This window comes from Clavelina lepadiformis, chromosome 7 (assembly GCF_947623445.1).
Source record: "Clavelina lepadiformis chromosome 7, kaClaLepa1.1, whole genome shotgun sequence".
NCBI classification, from domain to species: domain Eukaryota; kingdom Metazoa; phylum Chordata; class Ascidiacea; order Aplousobranchia; family Clavelinidae; genus Clavelina; species Clavelina lepadiformis.
The window spans coordinates 773,681-792,966 of NC_135246.1; the positions used below are offsets into that span (position 1 = coordinate 773,681).

At 37.8% G+C, this 19,286-nt stretch overlaps 2 protein-coding genes across 3 annotated transcripts; one reads left to right on the forward strand and one right to left on the reverse strand.

The window, feature by feature from the left end:
- Nucleotides 1–6,262: 6,262 nt before the first annotated feature.
- On the forward strand, nt 6,263–11,310 carry LOC143465876 (alpha-(1,3)-fucosyltransferase 7-like). Its single transcript, XM_076964392.1, has 8 exons — nt 6,263–6,535; nt 6,613–6,711; nt 6,877–7,084; nt 8,193–8,381; nt 8,614–8,695; nt 9,004–9,191; nt 9,916–10,158; nt 10,530–11,310. Exons 1-8 carry the CDS (start codon nt 6,397–6,399, stop codon nt 10,744–10,746), a joined length of 1,365 nt encoding a protein of 454 aa, XP_076820507.1. The 5' UTR covers nt 6,263–6,396; the 3' UTR covers nt 10,747–11,310.
- Nucleotides 11,311–12,477: 1,167 nt separating this feature from the next.
- On the reverse strand, nt 12,478–17,266 carry LOC143465850 (3-galactosyl-N-acetylglucosaminide 4-alpha-L-fucosyltransferase FUT3-like). 2 transcript variants are annotated; one of them, XM_076964360.1, is made up of 7 exons: nt 16,298–17,266; nt 15,930–16,074; nt 15,031–15,219; nt 14,694–14,775; nt 14,220–14,407; nt 13,884–14,126; nt 12,478–13,472 (listed from the first exon to the last, which is right to left on the reverse strand). In XM_076964360.1, the coding sequence occupies exons 1-7, from the start codon at nt 16,506–16,508 to the stop codon at nt 13,256–13,258; spliced, it is 1,275 nt and encodes a 424-aa protein (XP_076820475.1). In that variant the 5' UTR covers nt 16,509–17,266; the 3' UTR covers nt 12,478–13,255. The 2 variants fall into 2 exon arrangements, with proteins under 2 accessions (XP_076820475.1, XP_076820474.1); XM_076964359.1 differs by having other exon boundaries at nt 15,816–16,074; nt 16,298–17,260.
- Between the last annotated feature and the right edge of the window lie 2,020 nt (nt 17,267–19,286).

Here is a 19,286-nt window from a genome sequence, read left to right on the forward strand (position 1 = left end):
CAGTGCTTGAACCACTCAGCTACTGTTCACATTATGTTGTTTCATTCTCCAGCGTTTATTACTTGTAGGTATAACCTGCTAAGTGAAATGATCCAAAAAAGTTAATAAGCAACAAAGTTGAGCTGGCGATGTGATGTTGATATCAATTTGAAAAAACAACTGAATAAAGAAAACCATCAAGCAGAGATACAATGGTGTTTGGTGAGTCGTCAGCTTAGCATCATTGTCAACAATTCGCCTTTGATTGTATATTTTTATAATTTCGTTACTGTGTGTAAGAAAGGTTGCAATGCCATTGGACTGAAATGAGTTTCCATAATTTGCCACCCCCAGTTTTTTTACTTGTTGTGAATCAGACTTAATTTAAGCACCAGTGCCCAATGCCATTTTATGTTGAATATAAATGCATCGGAAATTTTTTTTCGAGAAATCTCCTTTACAAAAAATAACCAAAAACATATTAGATTTAAGTAGTGTGTGAATTTGAAATCTTCCTGAAATTTGCGAACTTTCCAAACTGGAACATGAAAGTTTACAACTTAACCAAAATATTTAATATTTAAAAACATACAGGCTAATTAGGACCAAAATGGGTAACAACTGGGTAAAGACAGGCCTATATGCATCTCTGGCATGTAGATTATATAGGCCATGCTATACATGCCTGGCCGATACAGATCAGTGGTCAAGCTCACACATATCCACAGTTTCATCATGTTCGAAATCTTTCAAGTCGGCGATATAACCTAACTATTCTGATTTCAATTGTCATATGCATGGGCCTGTGATAATAAGGGCATATTATAATATACAGATCGAATACGGTATAGAATTCTCGTTTTCGAATATCAGCTTAGTGAAGCATAACATTAACATTGCGATTTCAATTGTCACATGCATAGGCCTAGTGCATAACCACCTCATGCGCCGCCTCTGTAGTGGAAAATGTCACAGCTGAGCACATGGGGTTCATCAACATGCACACCGAATTTCTTTACCTTATAAGCAGAGATATAACTTTGATTTATAACAAATAAACAAAGAAATGCGGTTTCAGTGCACGTCATCACGCCAAAATTTTCGTCTTCGCAGGCATGATTTCTTGTCGAATACTGACCTACTTTCCAGTCTGGCTGATGCATTTTTATCACAAGATTATCAAAATCCCTACCACTGGAACTGTCCAGACTTTATGCGAAGAATAGCCGTCTTCAGCAAGACCTTGCGTGCGTCAAACAACCAGAAGTGACAACAACAAGCAACCTAAAGTGGTTTGATGCATATACTAGATCCCTACTAATCAAATTGTGACGTCATTTGGTTGCGCTGTGCTGAATAAACTAGACTTCGGAACTAGGCCTATCTGATATGTATCTGCCATCGGCCAGGATTAGACTAGGCCTGTAGAACTTAAAGACATTCCTAAGGACAAAGAGTATGATACCATGTCTACATGTTATTGATAAACAACAATCCAAAATGTAGACTATGTTGTGAAAATTTGGATTTGGTAGGCCAAGTATCCATTCATTGGTCAAAGGTAGAATTCTGAACTAGCCTGCCAAAGTCAGTTTCTGTCAAACGCTTACTAAGTGACGTCAGAGTGACGCCAACTCCAAGGAGACGCAGAATAAATCATGCGGAACAATTAGATATAGAAATCAAATTAGTTAGTCAAATTATCAAATTAGTTATAGAAATATTAAATAAAATTCCGCAAAGACTTTCATCAGTCCGAAAATAAACATTCTGAAACCATTAACCTACTATTCCATGTCATAGAAAAAATTAAAGCTGAAACTGAAAGAGATCTAGCAAACGTAAGTAAATCTAGGCCTAAAAAACTCTACTGTGCGGAAAAAGATATAAACTAAATATTCGCGAAAGGCAGGCTTAGTGTAATATGTTTCACAAGACTTCTCCTTGTCAATGTACTCAATCTATGCTGGCTAAATATTTTTAATGAATAAGCAAAAATGTAAACCTTAGCTTACACATGATGTTCTTTGGGCAAAGCAATAAAATTATTATAACGTTTACCTTTGGTTACTTTGCCATTATAATGTAATATATTCTTTATAATTATAGAATTGCGTTCTTGGGAATGTTGAGTTTTGCCATTTTAAAACACGATATTTATTGTCATGCGTTTTTTACACCGGATTTTGATCTCTAGGATGTGTTTGTTTTGGTGGAGTGTTAGTTTAGCCATTCATGTCACTTTCAATCCACATGTCACATTCATAGTGATGAAAGCGATGAATCTTAAACGTTTTCGCAATTTGCTCAGCTATAGGAGCACGTTTGACAAAGGATTTTTTATGTTAAGAAAAATGGTTCGTGTTTTTTATGCTTTAACAGTTCATTATTTTAAAAATTGTCAAATTAATGACGCACATTAATTATTACAAATAATAAACAAAGGATAAGTTTGGTTGTCAAAGACATTGCTTTCTCATTGATATAAAAACGCATTTTTACTTCATTACCACATTTAATTCTTAGTTATTAACTGCTGTCTCGCCAAAGTACTGGATGTGTAAAACGGTTCCACGACATATGGCCGCGGGAAAATGACCGCGAACAAACTCACCGGGGACAACTGAACGTGACGTAAATTGTCCGCGAACAAACTGACTGTGATGTAAATTGACCGCGAACAAACTAACCGGGAACAGACTTACCGGAATGAAAATTGACCGGGAGGTAAATTGACCGTGGGAGTCCTGACGTACAGCTTCAATCTGACAATTTACTTAACTAAAGTGTCCATTGTTACTACATGAGATAGGCTACAACGCATTGTTTCATAATCTCATCAAACAACTCGTCTAGACCGGGAAAATGCATGTAACAATAGGAAATCTATGAATAAAGGTGAAAAACCCGTAGGGTCACCCTACACCCTACAAGGGGCCAAACAACTCTACGAGTGGCAACCTTGACTGCAATACACATACTAAATTGGATAGTGACTAGATAGCGACTAGATAGTGAATTAGAATTTTGACCTTTTGACGGCCAATTTGTCGCCGGTTAATTTGATCGTCGGCCAATTTATCGACGGTTAATTTCATCGCCGGCCAGTTTACGTCACGGTTAATTTGATCGCCGGCCAATTTGTTGCCGGTCAGTTGTCCACAACCAGTTGTCGCCGGCGAGTTTGTTCACGGCCATATGTCGTGATCCCGTTGTTGGGACGTCATTTGTTGGTAGGGAAGCAAACGTGTCTTAAGCGAATGATAAGCAAAGCAATTATCTTAATATTTGTGATGTACGGTGTATATAACATAACGTGCATCCTAAAAATAAAAAATTTGATGGATGAAACTTTTCATTAGATTTGCCGGCTTTTGTAAAAGCTTCCAAGGAACAAGCTTAGGGTATTTCCCGCCACGATAGCAGAAAAACAGCAGCGTCATGCTTGACCGATCACCAAGTGCTTTCGAAGGCGTGCGTTTGAAGGGGATCACGACATATGGCCGTGAACAAACTCGCCGGCGACAACTGGTTGTGGACAACTGACCGGCAACAAATTGGCCGGCGATCAAATTAACCGTGACGTAAACTGGCCGGCGATGAAATTAACCGTCGATAAATTGGCCGTCAAAAGGTCAAAATTCTAATTCACTATCTAGTCGCTATCTAGTCACTATCCACTATCCACAACCTACAATTTGCGCAATAAACTTCCTTATTTGTCAAATAACAGTTTGTGTAAATTTTAGTGCCCTTATTATGTAGTGTCATATGTGTTTTGCAGTGAACGTCTTTTAATGTTGTTACTCGTATTTCTCGTATTTCCGGAAATATTTCTGTTAATTTCAATAAATGTTTCAATGTGTATTGAAATAAAAAAAAATTTTGTTAAAAACAAAGGAAATAGTTACAAACAAATATTTACATATCATATACTACCATCAACTTAAACACAATAATTCAGCACTTGCACGGTCAATTTACCTCCCGGTCAATTTTCATTCCGGTAAGTCTGTCCCCGGTGAGTTTGTTCGCGGTCATTTTCCCGCGGTCATATGTCATGGAACCTATAATTAGAACGCCAATTCGCCCCATATCGGTGCTATATGTGCGTGATCGATCATTGATTTTGTTGAAATTTGGAACAACTTATTCGTGTTGGAATATAATCTTTCTCGTTCAAACATTTCTTGTAGGATTTGGGTGTTTTTACCTTAGTAGTTAATGCTTTCATAGAGCAAACATTTGTATGATAACTTAAGACAACACAATTGGATACTTGACTAATGTTTATCAAGTAAAAAGCTCAGATTAGCGCTCAGCTTTTGTTTTGTCAATATTTTTTTGTGTACAAAATATCATATTTTTGGAAACAAAACACACGTTGACACATAAGCGAATAATGGAGGAATTATATAGAAACCAGGAGTCTGTAAGTGGCAGTTCTTTTGTAGCAGTAACTTTTCTTTGCTTGCTACTCCTTGTTGTACAGTAGTATTATACCGTGGTTTGTAAGTCCGTAAGCTTTAATTACAAGTTTACAACCCAGTGTTCCATCGTCAACGTTTTGGCTCTATAGCTCTTCGTATCAGACGGTAAACTCTCATTAATTTGAAAGAAATTTGATTTTCACAGCGACAGCAGCAATGGTCATTAATGGGCCTTGTTCGGTAATAAGCGATTTGAAGCCGGCTACTTCTTTACTCGGCTGCAAGTACTTAAATTTCGATCATCGCTTTTTAATAGAGAGCTTGGCATTTGGGAAGTTATGAAGTGCATAGAATAATGCATGCGACGATATGGGGAAGCGAAAACTAAATGCATTACGACAACGATGATTTATAAAATGACCACAACGTATTTTATCAAGTAAATTATAACTATAATTATTACTGACTGTATGTTACTAACCAACTGCACAGTGGGTCTCCATGAACTAAAACAATTTGGCTTAGTCACGGTTCTCTTGTTAGGTTATAAATCGTGAGAGTCTTAACTTCCGGTGTATCAAGTTATGACAGCCAGGACTTGCTGATCCCGCACATATAGCACGTACAGTCAGATGATGTTTTTACAAAGGACAGACTTTTAGGGGAGTTGCATAATTTATAGACACCGACAAAACCACAAACCATTCGCTTTTTCATGTTTGCAGTTTGATAGTTCTTTGCGTTTTAGCACCGAAACAAGTGTAAGGTGATTAATCATTTCCCACAGTCTGTGGCACTTGATAAAAAATGAACAGATGGCACATGGCTTATAATGAAAGCAGTGATATTAATGTAAAGCTGAGTGTGTGGAATTAACGATGCAAACGTGGCACGGAAAATAAGCCGACCGTGAGTTTACAAAAGGTTGTCGCAGTTTCACATCGACATCATATCTAGAACCTATGAAAAATCATTTTGCTTATGTCAATCCGCAAAACAGTAAGACGCCTAGTCTTTTCGTGTAAATACCGTATTTTGTTCGATCAAGCCCTAACATTATTACAACCATTACCCTGAGCCACACTCCTTATAAGGTATACAATTAAGCAAGCAATTAATCAACAGAGAATACTTAAAGGCGATAATATCCGGTGCTGAAAGCTTTTCACTCAGGCCCTGATTGCAGCCTACATGCTTGGTACTTGGTAGTCAGAAAGTGTTTTGACAATCGCTCACAACGTGCAAAGTAATGCATGGAAAGCACTAGTGCAAATTTTTATAACCTGCTGTGGTAGCCTGCTGAGGTATGTTGCGTTGGTCGGTGAGACTCAAAAAACTGTTCTTATCGGTCGGGCTTCGTTGAGATAAGATAAGAAAACGTTGAAAAACAGTTTCAAAATTTACAACCTGATAGAATAAATTCGACGCAGTGCTTCCCGACACAAGTGTTTCTACTTGTAAGCTATGAAGCTGTAAATGTTTCTTGCGTTTGTTGTTGGTGATAAAAAGTGGCTTATTATGGCAAGTCTTACTGGACTGAAGTAGAACCTTTACGTGTTAGGTATTGGCTTTGCCAAATGGGGTACAAACTTGCAATTACGCGATGGCAAAGAATGGTTTGGGATCGTGATTGGCCAAACTGGACGAAAACGTTTCCTTCCGCGAAGGCGGACTGCTGCAATGTAACTGAGTTTAGGCTATAAGTTGTTACTATGCAGCGCATAGTGGAAAGTGTGGCTAATGCACGCACTAGAGCCATCTCAGCCCATCTCTTGATTCTTTTTAACACGTAATCGCCGGCGATTAGACGTTGTTTGTCCCACTTGGCCGACCCAATATCTTACAAATGATGATTTTAACTTTTTCCAGGATGGATTGCTATACCTAGTTGCTTTATGTAATCGCATATTTAGGGAAGTTATTAATTACTGGACCATGATAATATCCAGATTAAGATACTCAAAAATGTCTGTGTGACATTTCAGAGATGTCTAAATCAAAAGTAAGGTTGTGGCAGGCAACATTAATATTATTCATGGTTTTGTTTTTATTTTACTTTTCCCTCTACACGAAGCTTATGGTGAAAAATCGTCAATCGTTGGACAAGAAGAATGGAAATTGGAGAGGTAACGACTTTCAATTTCATTTCAACTTGTCATAATTCGCTTCTGTCAATTAACTTAAGCTACTGTTGCAACAACAGCAAATATTATGAAGCTGATGGAAACAATCTCGCCACCGACTCCATTAACTTCACCATCGACAACAACAGCAGTTTATGACGAAACGACCAAGACTGCTGGTAGGCGAGTGATTGATATGATAGATCAAAATGTACAACTGTAACTTGCAATTCTGAACCAACTGATGCAAAACGGTTCTTATCTACACTTTATAACTTCTCTTTTTGTTGAGGTTTTGACAAATTTAAATAATTCTTGTCATGGCTCACAAACTTTCTTTGCAGCGAATAAAGACCAATCAAGCCCGAGAAAGCCTAAGATCTTGCTGTGGAGATCTACTCCACATGTGCAAGGTTGGACGCTTCCAAGCAGTGAAATGTGCGGGTTTGGATGTGAAATTACCAGAAATCGAAGCGAGATTGAAAGCAGCGATGCAGTTATCTTCTATATGATAACAGCAGACTTTAACGACTTGCCCGATCCAAGAAAAAGGTGGAACCTGCTTTATATGCTCCACCAAATGTACAGTATTGGTTGGCAAACTGTGTAGCTTGCATTGGGTGTTACGTTTGTTATTGTACTTAGAAATTATATGATATAATTTAAGTAGAAGGGAATTATATGATTTTAAGTCACTTAAAATTATAAAAAATGTGGAGGTGCACGCACCGCACTCTGATGACAACTACAGTTAAAATTTTTGTTTCCAAACTACTCGGTTCTTCATGAAACGTATCGCTAATCATAGAAATCCCAACTCTAAACCATTTACGACATCTTGTGGTAGGTCTATATGGCATGGTTTATGCTGGAAGTAAGGAAAGTCATTGCGCAATTAGCTTCTCGAATATAATGTCTCTAACAATATGCCGTTTCGGTGCCGTTAACACTTTACAGGCTTTTTGTTTGAAAAGCCCTAAAAGTCGTTTCAAAAACACCTTTTTTGCAATCATTGCTGTTGTTTGCATGTTGCTTGAGCAATGCGCAAATTGAGACAAGCGGGGATCCATTCTTTTCATGCTTGAGTGAATAACGTTCCCTTTCGGCCGAAGAGGCAATTTTAAAATATCGTTGAATGAGGCCTATAGCTGACCATGAAATTAAATCTCCGGAGCACTTTGTTTTTATCGCATTCAAACTTTTTCTCATCCGCTTCAATAAAAGTCTTTGCTTAGTTTAAATTTAGTTCCAATTTCTTGCGTTGCCATTCCCATTTATAAATTATTATTATTATTATTATTATTATTAGTTGTGCTAATTGTCTCATTTCATGGTTTGTTCCATGGCTTTGATCATTGAATAGTGTTTTTCATAATCTTTAATCAGTTTATTATTATTATTTGTGCTAATTGTTCCATTCCATGGGTTGTTCTATGTCTTTGTTAAATCAATAGTCTTTTTCATAATCATTATTCGAATTATTATTCTTTTTGCGTTTGCGTTGATTTTTAGTCTGGTTTGGTGCAACTTTGCTGTGCATCAAACTATTTAACTTGAATTAGGTACTTAGCTTTGTATCAATACATAGCTTATATGATCTCTGGTTGGTTCGAAGACCAATCTTTGTATTATAAAAAAACTTGTCAGTTTACATTTGCAGACAATGGGATCAAGTCTTTGTGTGGTGGTGCCACGAGAGCCCGGCGACGGTGAATAATTTTTGGCACCAAAGTTTGAGAGAATACAACGGATATTTTAACTGGACTATGCATTACCGGAAAGACTCCAACATCACTGCTGCGTTCATTCCACACACGGCGAGGGACTGGTACTTTGACAGGGTTGGAAGGTACAGTATTCATCGCTTTCATAGAATCTATATCATTGATCATTGGCGTCATGTAGGCTGACGTGGAGCTTGGCGTCATTCGCAACTGCAGTGAATATCTTTAAGTCGCCGCCCTCGAGATCGCTTTAATTGCTTTATACTTGCTATAGATCGGATGTGACATTTTTATTACTTTGTTTATTGTATGATACAACAACGATGTTTATGAACTAAAGGTGTAATTTTTTTACAGAAAGACTGAAAAACTAATAAAGAAATTAAAACGAACCACGAGTAAAACCAAGTTTGAAGAAATGTTTGAAGAACTTATGAAGGTAGGCAATTGATTCCAGTTTCCTTCGCCATCTTCATAGTAAATTAAAGTAGGCCTAATTCAACTTTTAAAATTTGCTTCTTTACAGGATAAACGTTTTGAAAAGAATTTTACTCAGTCTATTAATTAACTAACCATGACTTGATGAACGTACTAGTTTATGAATTCCATGAATGAAAAGAAGAATGAAAGTATAAAACACAGTATAAATCACTATGACGCAATGATTCCAACATGCTCAGTTGTCCATTGGATTCACAAAAGTCACTTTTTGAAAATATTAAGTCAACGAAATCCATACAATTTCAGGTGAAAAGAAATTCTGCTGCCTGGGTCGTGAGCGATTGTAATTTTGTGAAAGGGGCAACAACCAGGCGCCGATTTGTGTCTTCCATGAAACATTTGGGAAATTACAGCGTCGATATATTCGGTAGTTGCGGCAATAAACATTTGGCCAAGAAGAGCTCTGCCATGTACGATGTCCTGCGAACATACAAGTAAGCCAAGAAAATATTACTTTTAGTAAGAAGTGTTTAAAAAGATATTTATAATACTTAACAGCTCAATTGTTTGAAAAACTTTATAAGCATCAAGCCTTCTTCAGGATAAAAGCTTTTTGGAGCCCTTCAGCATAAAACATTTCAAATGTAGTTATTCATACACATACAACTGGAAGTAATTGTCGGTATACTTAAATCTACTTAAAGACAGTTTATATCGTTTTTATGGCAGCCCAAAGAGAGATGAGTAATTACAACTATCATCACATTTTCCAGGAAGCTGCAAGACTTAGATTTTAGCTCGTCAGTTTCTTGACAAAGAACTGATCATTCTGCCTCATTTGCGCGACTTTATTGTTGACAGCTTTCACTTCCACGTCGTCTTTTCCTCCTCGTCTCTCGTCTCTCTGTTTGTCCTCTCTTTGATAGTTCTTGGAAAGTTTTCTCTCTAATCTCTTCTTTTTGATGTTGCTGCCAGTATTGATTACATATTTGACCGGGTATTTTTCTAGATGCTGAACAAAATGATAGACAGGTATACTGAGTTGACTGAAACCACTAAGATTCTTAAACGATTGATTAAATAACAATATTAACAAAAGACCTTTTGATCACCACTATGGAGTTACAAATAGTTGAAGCCATTAAATGGCTGCGTATACATTTGATTAGCGGCGTGAATATCTAATAATGCTATAATCCTAATATCCTTTTTTGACAGATTTTATCTTGCATTTGAAAACACCCAATTTTGCCGGGAATATCTTACCGAAAAGTTCTGGTACAACTCCTTATACGCTGGTGTTGTCCCCATCGTTTGGGGGCCGAGTAAGGCGACTGTGCAGGACTTAGCTCCTCCAAATTCTTTCATACACGTCGAAGATTTCAATTATAACGTCACAAAATTGACAAACTTCCTTAAATATCTTGAAGGAAACGACGAAGCCTACAAAAACTATTTCAAGTAAGTTGATGGCACGGTAAGTTATACATAAATCAATAGATCTAGTATTACAGTTTAATTTCTGTTGCTGCTTTTACTTCATACAATAAACTAAACAACATTATATTTCATGCAATTTCCATGCACTCGTTTTGAAAGTATCGGGTTTACCTTCTAGTATAAGTTTTCACTTATCATTGCGAGTAAGTGTTCAGTCTTAAATCGTGACCGTTGCCCTTGTTCAAAGTAAATTGAATCCTTTAAATATGTCGGATTTCGTTGATCCAAGCAACATAACATGTTCGTGTGAGAGGAGATCATAAAAGAAGATCTACGAATAAGAACTTTGCAACAAATACCTTATTGTTAACCCTGCATTTATTCTCATACAGATGGTGGATGATGCCTGGATTTTATCCCATATACAAGTTAAGAGAAGCAGAGGATCTGGAGGACAGAGTCGGCGAGAGCATCTTCCAGTTCGAAGTCAACGGGTTTTGTCATCTCTGCAAAATGTTGCACGAGAAACGTCACAAGACTACACACTGGGCTGTGTCTGACCCACATCAAGCCTTCTATGGCCCTGAAGATCTAAGATGCTTGTATTAATCGCGTGTGTTGCCGCGCATACTTTTGCTATTTGGCTGCATTTTGAAAGGTTGAAATTGCACATAAATTGATCACTAATATTTATAAAATAATTTTATCAAAAGCATCTTTGCTAGTATTTTAACTTACTTAGATATACTGTAACGGGAAGCAGTTGATACGTATTTTTGTGCTTGTCATTGTACATCTACATTTCCTGGAGTACACTTGGTATATTTGGGCGTAATGTAACCGAAAATGTTTCCGATATTTTCGACCCCAGGTTACGAACTGGAGAGGCAGCATTCAGTGCGCTTGTAGCTGTCCCAAAACAGATTGAATGAACACATAGTGTTGTCTTCCAATGAAATGCAACCACCATTTATGCTTAAAACAATCCCACATATGCTGTCCATCAAGTGATTTTCATTCCTTTACACGTGTTTTTGATAGAATTTCTTTTTTCACCTTGCTTTCACTACAGTTATCTCTGTGTGTGCTTGTTTCGTATTTATTGACGCTTTTCTACAATCTCGTCGAAAAGTTTCTCAAATCACGCTTTAACAATGCTCAAAGGGTCCTGCGCATGCTGACACGTTGAACACACTATGAGGAATTGATGTACGACGGTTCCAGCGTAGAATAGTTCTAATCAAATGTTTGTTTCTTTATGACGTAAAAATTCGTCACGCATGGTTACGGCTAATTCTTGTAACAAGTAGGTTCCACGACAATTAACCGTGGGAAATTGACCGCGAACAAACTCACCGGGGACAACTGACCGGGGGACAACTGACCGTGACGTAAATTTACCTAGAACCAACTGACCTTAAATCATATTATCACTTAAATCATATAATTTGAATAAACAACAATGCTAATTTGCGTAAAAAATAAAAATAAAATGCGTAGCGGTTGATTTGTGTCGCCGGCCAATTTGTTGCCGGTCAGTTGACCACGACCAATTGTCGCTGGTGAATTTGTTCACGGTCAATTGACGTGATCCCTAACAAGTACATCCAGGGGAATTCCGGAAATTAGAAACATATCGACAACAATTTCCACATATTCTACAGGCAAAGGTGTGGCAAGACCACGAAGGTAAAAACGTGTGTGAAAGGAAATACATTAGCCTATACGACCTGGTCATTACACTAATCTTGGCTACTGAGCACAATGTCCTCGGACGTACGGACGACCCGTCCATCGTTTATTTAACACGAAAATGCTTTGGACTGCAGAGTCGTGACCCAAAACTGTACGGCGTTTGTAAACATATGGCACATGACAGACAAGAAACGGCTGTATACGTCACATGTCACATGGCTACTTTATCAGCTTACCTCCAAAAGTGTAAATTGGTGCTCAGCGAATCTGAAACAATGTCGGCAACCATTAAACGATGTGCAAGGAGGAATCTTAATCACTTAGCTTAATCACAAGGAAGTACAACGTGATCAAAAATACCAGAGTAGAGAGGCCTACTTTCTATTTTGCTCCCCAGGTCTTCGCCCGGTTCCTAGGCGATTAATTAAAAACATGACATCACCGAGTCAGCGTGTAATCAAATTACATCAAAATTCACTTCTTTCAATTTTCAACTATCATCGATAGTGAGCGTGATTCGTTGGTGGCAAGTTTCAGAGTGAGGCTGACGGCTGAATATTGACGCCACCTGAACATATGAATTCTTTACAAATGAGAGTGATTCTGCAGCGTACAACTGTGGGGTGAAGTAGCAATTCGCGTAGGTGTTATATCATGTTGTTCCTGACTCCGGCATTAATCAGGTTTTTCAAGAAAGACAATATTGAAGACTGGACTGTGCAAACGAAAGCTCATACGTCGACTAATATTTTCGAAAAGAGAATTTGTAAGGATTTACATTTTCATTTCTGAACTCTCGTATGCCGAAAGCGGCAGAAACGTTCCACCACAACATGCTGCTAAATTTCTTCAAGCAATTGATACTCTAATTATAACACGAGAGCCACGAAAGTCAAGCCAAAACAGCTCTTTAATCAAATTGCATAGCGGGGCTGAAGAATATTATTGGCAGGAACGAGAAAGTGGTATGGTCATAAATAAATAGGACAATTCTTACAACGCGGTAAAACTCGCCAAGTACTCACAACAAGTACATGTAATAATTGAATATAAAGAACTGTGTATTGTTCAACACGGCATGATTGGGATAAGAAAATACTAGTGCACTGCAAAATACAAGTAAAAATAGATTTGCTCTCAATTGCAAACGATAGAGCGCTGTCTACAGCCTTTTTTACCAATTGCAAATGTCTTGAATAAATTGGCATGTAATAAGGCAGTTGAAGTAACAGTTAGACATGTTCTAGTTCGAACAGCCAGCAATGTACAAAGTCCTCAAGTACCAACAAACTCGTCCATATAAATTGCCTAACTGTATATGACTACTGACTTTGAACGATGATGTCATCATTTCGCTCTTAGCATCATCCCAACGGTTCCAAATGCAGCCAAATAGCAAAAGTATGCGCGGCAACACACGCGCTTAATACAAGCATCTTAGATCTTCAGGGCCATAGAAGGCTTGATGTAGGTCAGACACAGCCCAGTGTGTAGTCTTGTGTCGTTTCTCGTGCAACATTTTGCAGAGATGACAAAACCCGTTGACTTCGAATTGGAAGACGCTCTCGCCGACTCTGTCCTCCGGATCCTCTGCTTCTCTTAACTTGTATATGGGATAAAACCCGGGCATCATCCACCATCTGTGTGAAAATAAATGCAGGGTTAGTAACAAGTTTCATAATCTTAGTTCAACTAAGTTGTTCGTTTACAGTAAGCAACTTCTTACCATAGCGGACTTTTGGAGCGAGGCCACAATGTTAAAACTATAACAGGTCTAAGCGTCTAAAATGATTTCCGGTGTTTTAATTAATTATCAACATTAAGTTGTTGGTGGTTTCGCTTCCATAGAGCAATGGAGGATCAGTAGAACAATTTTTCTAAACCAAACGGCCTCTTATCTGTAGCCTACTATAGACGAGACTCGTTTTTAACTTGAATAAAACAAAACATTTCCTAAACCCACTCAGGGAAAAACTATTTTAAATGATCAGAAATTATCTTTGGCTTCGTTGAACAAAAAAAAAGCTGAATTGAAGTTACAAAAAGTTTACTTGAAATATTCTTTGTAGGCTTTTTTGTTTTTTTCGAGTTTTCTAAGAAATTTCGTCAACTTTTTGACGTCATAATTGAAATCTTCGACGTGTATGAAAGAATTTGGGGGAGCTATTTCCTGCACAGTCGCCTTACTCGGCCCCCAAACGATGGGGACGACACCAGCGTATAAGGAGTTGTACCAGAACTTTTCGGTAAGATATTCCCGGCAAAATTGGGTGTTTTCAAATGCAAGATAGAATCTGTCAAAAATCGAAGACTTTGAAGATCAAGGTGTCATTAAGGTGTATCAGAATCAACGATTTATTGTCAAAGAAAACAAGTAATCGGCTTACTTGTATCTGCGTAGAACATCGTACATCACAGAACTTCGCATAGCCAACTTTTTGTTGCCGCAGCCGCCATAGATGTCGACACTGTAGTTTCCATCCTTTTCAATCGAGTTGACATATTGCCTCCTTATTATTGCCCCCTCTACGTAATTGCAATCAGTCGCGACCCAAGCGGCTGACTTCTTTTTAACCTAAAATTGCAGTTGGAGCATCAAACCAGGTAGTTATGACAAGCGATACAAAAGCTTGTGAAGCCACATGACACTGCTTAAGCACAAATGTAACAAGGTGACCGCCATTAGACATCTGTATTAGGTTGGCTTCAATCGAAGGTCGAACAAGACGACTTGGTGTATATTATCTTAAGTCACACTGATCTTTTACGATCCAAGCCAGCTTAAGGCATATAAATAAAAGGTGCACATTTTAGTTGCGCACTTTGCTATTGACTCGGTTGCATGGTTAGCTTAAACCAACCTTCATTAGATCTCGAAACATCTTTTCAAATTGTATTTTAGTGATAGCTTGCTTGCTCTCTCGAAGTGATTTTTCAGCGGTTCTTTGAAATAGAAAATGTTTAAAACAGTGAAGTTTTTCTTTTAATGACAAGTTTTTCAAACAAATAAAAAAGATTATCTTTCAATTTAAGTAGGCGCTACGTGGACGACTGTGTTGTTCGTTTCAATACCAACACTACTGCGAATGCCTCTAAACAATCTATGACGATAATTAGTAACTTACTTGTGATAATCGCGAAAAGCGACTTAGTTTCAACGCAAAATGATAGGTTCTATGAAAGCGATGAATACTGTACCTTCCAACCCTGTCAAAGTACCAGTCCCTCGCCGTGTGCGGAATGAACGCAGCAGTGATGTTGGAGTCTTTCCGGTAATGCATAGTCCAGTTAAAATATCCGTTGTATTGTCTCAAATTTTTGTAGTAAGCTTCAACTACTGTGGACGTGCTTTCGTGGCACCACCAGACAAAGGCCTGGTCCGGTCGTCTAATGCAGAAATAAACTGATGTAAAAAGAGCAGCTTGAAAGTGGTTTACAATGTTGATAAATGAAAAGTTTTTAGTTAGACTTTGAAATCATCAAAAACTACTCAAAATTCACGTATATTGATGATCTAAATTTGGTTGGTTTTATGCTGTTATGGTCATGGACTCAGGGAATAGAACTGAAATCGGTGGAAATAGTTTGATTTTAAAACAATATTTCGTTACAACAACAACAGAGTTTTAAAAAGTAAGTAAAGTTGTACATGTCTGTCGGAACCGACACAAAGGCTTGCTCGGTTACCGGGGTTCGAAAGATAATAGGTTCGAAACTTTCCTCGGTCATAGGGTAACAAGTTATATCTTACGTCATATCATGCCACAGTATTTGTGCGAAACCAAAAACACGAAACAGGTAAACTATCTCTGTCGCAAAAGGCGAGCAGTAGATTGTGTAGTTAAAACTCCAGCGGTGAAAATTACGGCTGAGTCAAAATCGTACATAACTCTTTGTGGGAGTGAAAATGCTCAAAAATATCAAACACTGCGGATAAATTCAAATTACTCGAACCTAACAGGTTGCATTATATCAAACCACACCTTATCTTAGAGTTCGGTAAATCGTAAGGCGTCATAGAAATCATATATAGCACCACGGCGTCACTGTTTGTATACTCGCTTCGATTTGTTGTAATATCGCATCCAAAGCCGCACATTTCAGTACGAGGAAGAGTCCAGTTGAGATTTTGTGGGATCGGTTTCCACAGCAAAATCTTGGGCCGTTTCCTAGAAATTTTATCTCGTTGGGAGTTTTCAATTGATGATTCGCCGATATTGGGTGCAACAGTTTGCAAGACATCTACAAACACACCGATGTTACTAACGTTAAATCGAGATATAATGTAATAATTTATTGAAAGTATCTGCACTTTTTGATAAAATAAATAGAAATAAGTCTGTAAAAATAAGTCTGCGGAAAGCGTTCACGTATGATAATCACGACGTAAGTCTAAAGCTGTGTAACAGGAAATCTAGCAGTAAAAATACTAAGAAAAATCAGCTGTAGCCTATATTCAAACAACCTGTAGGATGAAACCTGGTTGTTGAAGCTCTGGCATTATGACGAAAGTTCTCGACAAGTTTCCCCAAGAACTTGTCACGTTGCGAAATCTTAGCAAGATTGCTCTTCGACTTGGTCGAAATGAGCTTCCTGTATAGAAGTAGATAGACCACACATAAAAACGCCAATAAAACCGCCAGTATCTGCAGAAGCTTACGCTTGAATCGCGACATTTCTAAAACCTTTAACACAGGTAACACAGAAGTAAACTTTTGTGGTCGGAGTCATTTTTCCTTCCAGCTGCCGTCGCTGGTCCTACTTCAATAATAGTCAAAATTCAACTAAATATTACTGTTATGGCTACCACTATTTTAACTAAAAAGCTTTTTTGTGAATACTATTACAAATTAATTCAAACCTAACCTAAATCTAACTCAAATAAAACCTCAAATAGCTAAGATCAACTTTTTGCAGCTTTCCTAACCTAACTGCCTATTTTTAACAACAGGCTGATGACCTACTTGCGGGGATCTGTGAAATAGTCAATTTTCCATTGTTATCGTCGATGAACACGATAAATAAATAAACGACACTTTCAGAGTTTGTCCCCGCGAAATCCGAGACTAAATTTATAGCTGCAAATGTAAAAACTAATTAATTGGAAAAGATCTCTCGTAAAGAAAGACGACCTTATATCTTCAAAGCTGTCTAGTTTCTGGTTATTCGTCACTTCAACGAAATAAATTCATTAATGCTACATCTGTCAACCTGCTATAAATTGGAAGAAAAATTTCGGCTTGAATAAAACCCCTTGCTAAAATAAACATAAATAAACAGCAAGTGTGGAACATAACATGCAAAATTGTTAGTTAGGTCATGATCGCCAACCGCTGTTCCTCGCTTCACAAGTGTGGCACAAAGCTATGATTTATCGTCACACATAAAAGCAACACAACTTTTACTTAGTTAAAGCGGTCAACTACAAAAAGCGCTCTCTTTATCGTTACTCTTTCTCTTTAATGCCGAGAACTGTAGACGTGTATCTATAACTCAGAGGTTACATGTTACTTGCCATTCGAGTCAGAGTCATTTCAAAATTTCACTTTCTTTTGTTATCTGAAACAGAACACAGTGACCAAACAAAAACAATTTTAAAAACAGTTTTCCGAAACTAAACCGCTAAGTTAGCCTGAAAACGTGCTGCTCTTACGCAAAGTCAGATCAACCGGCTGCAAGTTATGCAAAAATGCCAGGACATATGTCTGCCCAGCTTACTGCCGGCGCCTATACTTAAACTAAACTGCCTTCAATACCGGAAACTATATCGCTTTTAAACCAGTTTCACGATTCATTGACTTCAAGACTCTTACTCAGATAGTAGGAAGACGACGGCATCATACCTACTCTCCTATCCCCAGTACGCTATCGACACGGAAATTTTAAACCACTGTAGAACAAAAATGACTGGCCGTACAACAACGGATTTTTTACAGATTGAAAAATGAAGTCATTGCTTTCCAGGTTATAGCATTTGTTTTAAATTATAGTGAAGTTTAAAAATGACTGTTTAAAAATAATAATTTTTGCAATTAGTCCGCTTTTCGCGTCAGATATCCTTTGATTGGCCGCGCGAGCCAACTCTCTCATATACAGCCGCTGTTGAAGTCGCGTAAATTTACGGTTGAGCGATCTCACAGAACCAGTGAAGTAGAAGTAGGAATGACTGTAAATTGATCCAAAGTTGTTAAAAAACTTACAATTAAGCCTACAATGTGACCATGCAAATGCAAGTGTGAAGGCGAATAGAACTAAGTCCACTTCAATGCGGACGTTGTCGTAAAGATCGTTGCAGTTAAGCTGTTTTATAACTTTCCTAAAATTTAACTTAAATTAGATGTAACCATTAATTACAGTTTTAAAAAATTTAATTACAATGTTTTCGAAATAAGGTTAGGGAGACAGCTATAACATTACCAAGCTCTAGAGAGAGAACACACACAAAATACATTTATGGATACGGTCAGTTAGGCAACGGCAAACTGTTTTCATCCAGAAAACAAATTAGCAGTGTAACTTTTCCATTATTTTTCTTTTTGTTTGACATAAACCTTTGCCTGCCATGAACAGACTTACTTACTCATAATCTACTATGCTCATAAGTCATTTTATATGCAGCGACATATGCAACATAACTTGGTACAGTTCAAGCGATCAATAGCACGCAGCGCGAAATAAAGCGCGTCTGAATATGTCGCTGAGGCTGGCATAACTGTACATTCCCTATGTATGATCTGTTGATTGTTTACCGGTTGCTGAGGAATAATTTGTTGTGTCTTCCGCGTGAGGTACGAGGGTAACCATCGTAGTCGAGACCTTTCAATTCGTGGCTAACATTGCCAAGCATCAATGAAATTAAGTTGCTCAGGGTCAGGCGTTTGATCTACACAGAATTTAGCAACAACAATATAGGCCAAGTGTACTCGTTCAACCATTAAACACAAGATTCCTGAGCTTAGGCGAGAATTCGAAGGAAATTGATTAAACAGCCGAGAGATTTGAGGTCGCATCAAATTCTCGCTTCATCACCTCGCAACGTTGAGGCTTCATGCACTTGGCTTATCAATTAAACGTATTGCGATAGAAAATCAACTCAGGGTTGTTATTAACTTATTGCAGCCTGATCGCTTGTAATGAGGTTTTACGTTGTAAAGTTCAACATAAACAAACATTCGCAGGATCAGTAATTACTAATTAGAAGAAACACCTGTAGTCTCTAAAGTAGCACGCCCGCTGACTGAATTGTGATTTAATTGTTTGCTTCTTGTCGGATCAAGTTTATAGGAGTAGTTTCCTCCAGACATACACCCTAAGCAGGCCGAAACGCCTCATTTATTGTGAGAAATGACCGGTTTCTGAGCTAAGACCACTGAAGCTACAGATATGAAAATTGCAAAAGCAGCTACGTAAGGTTTAGGCAACGTTTTAAACAAAAACCACACGCTTTAACTTTC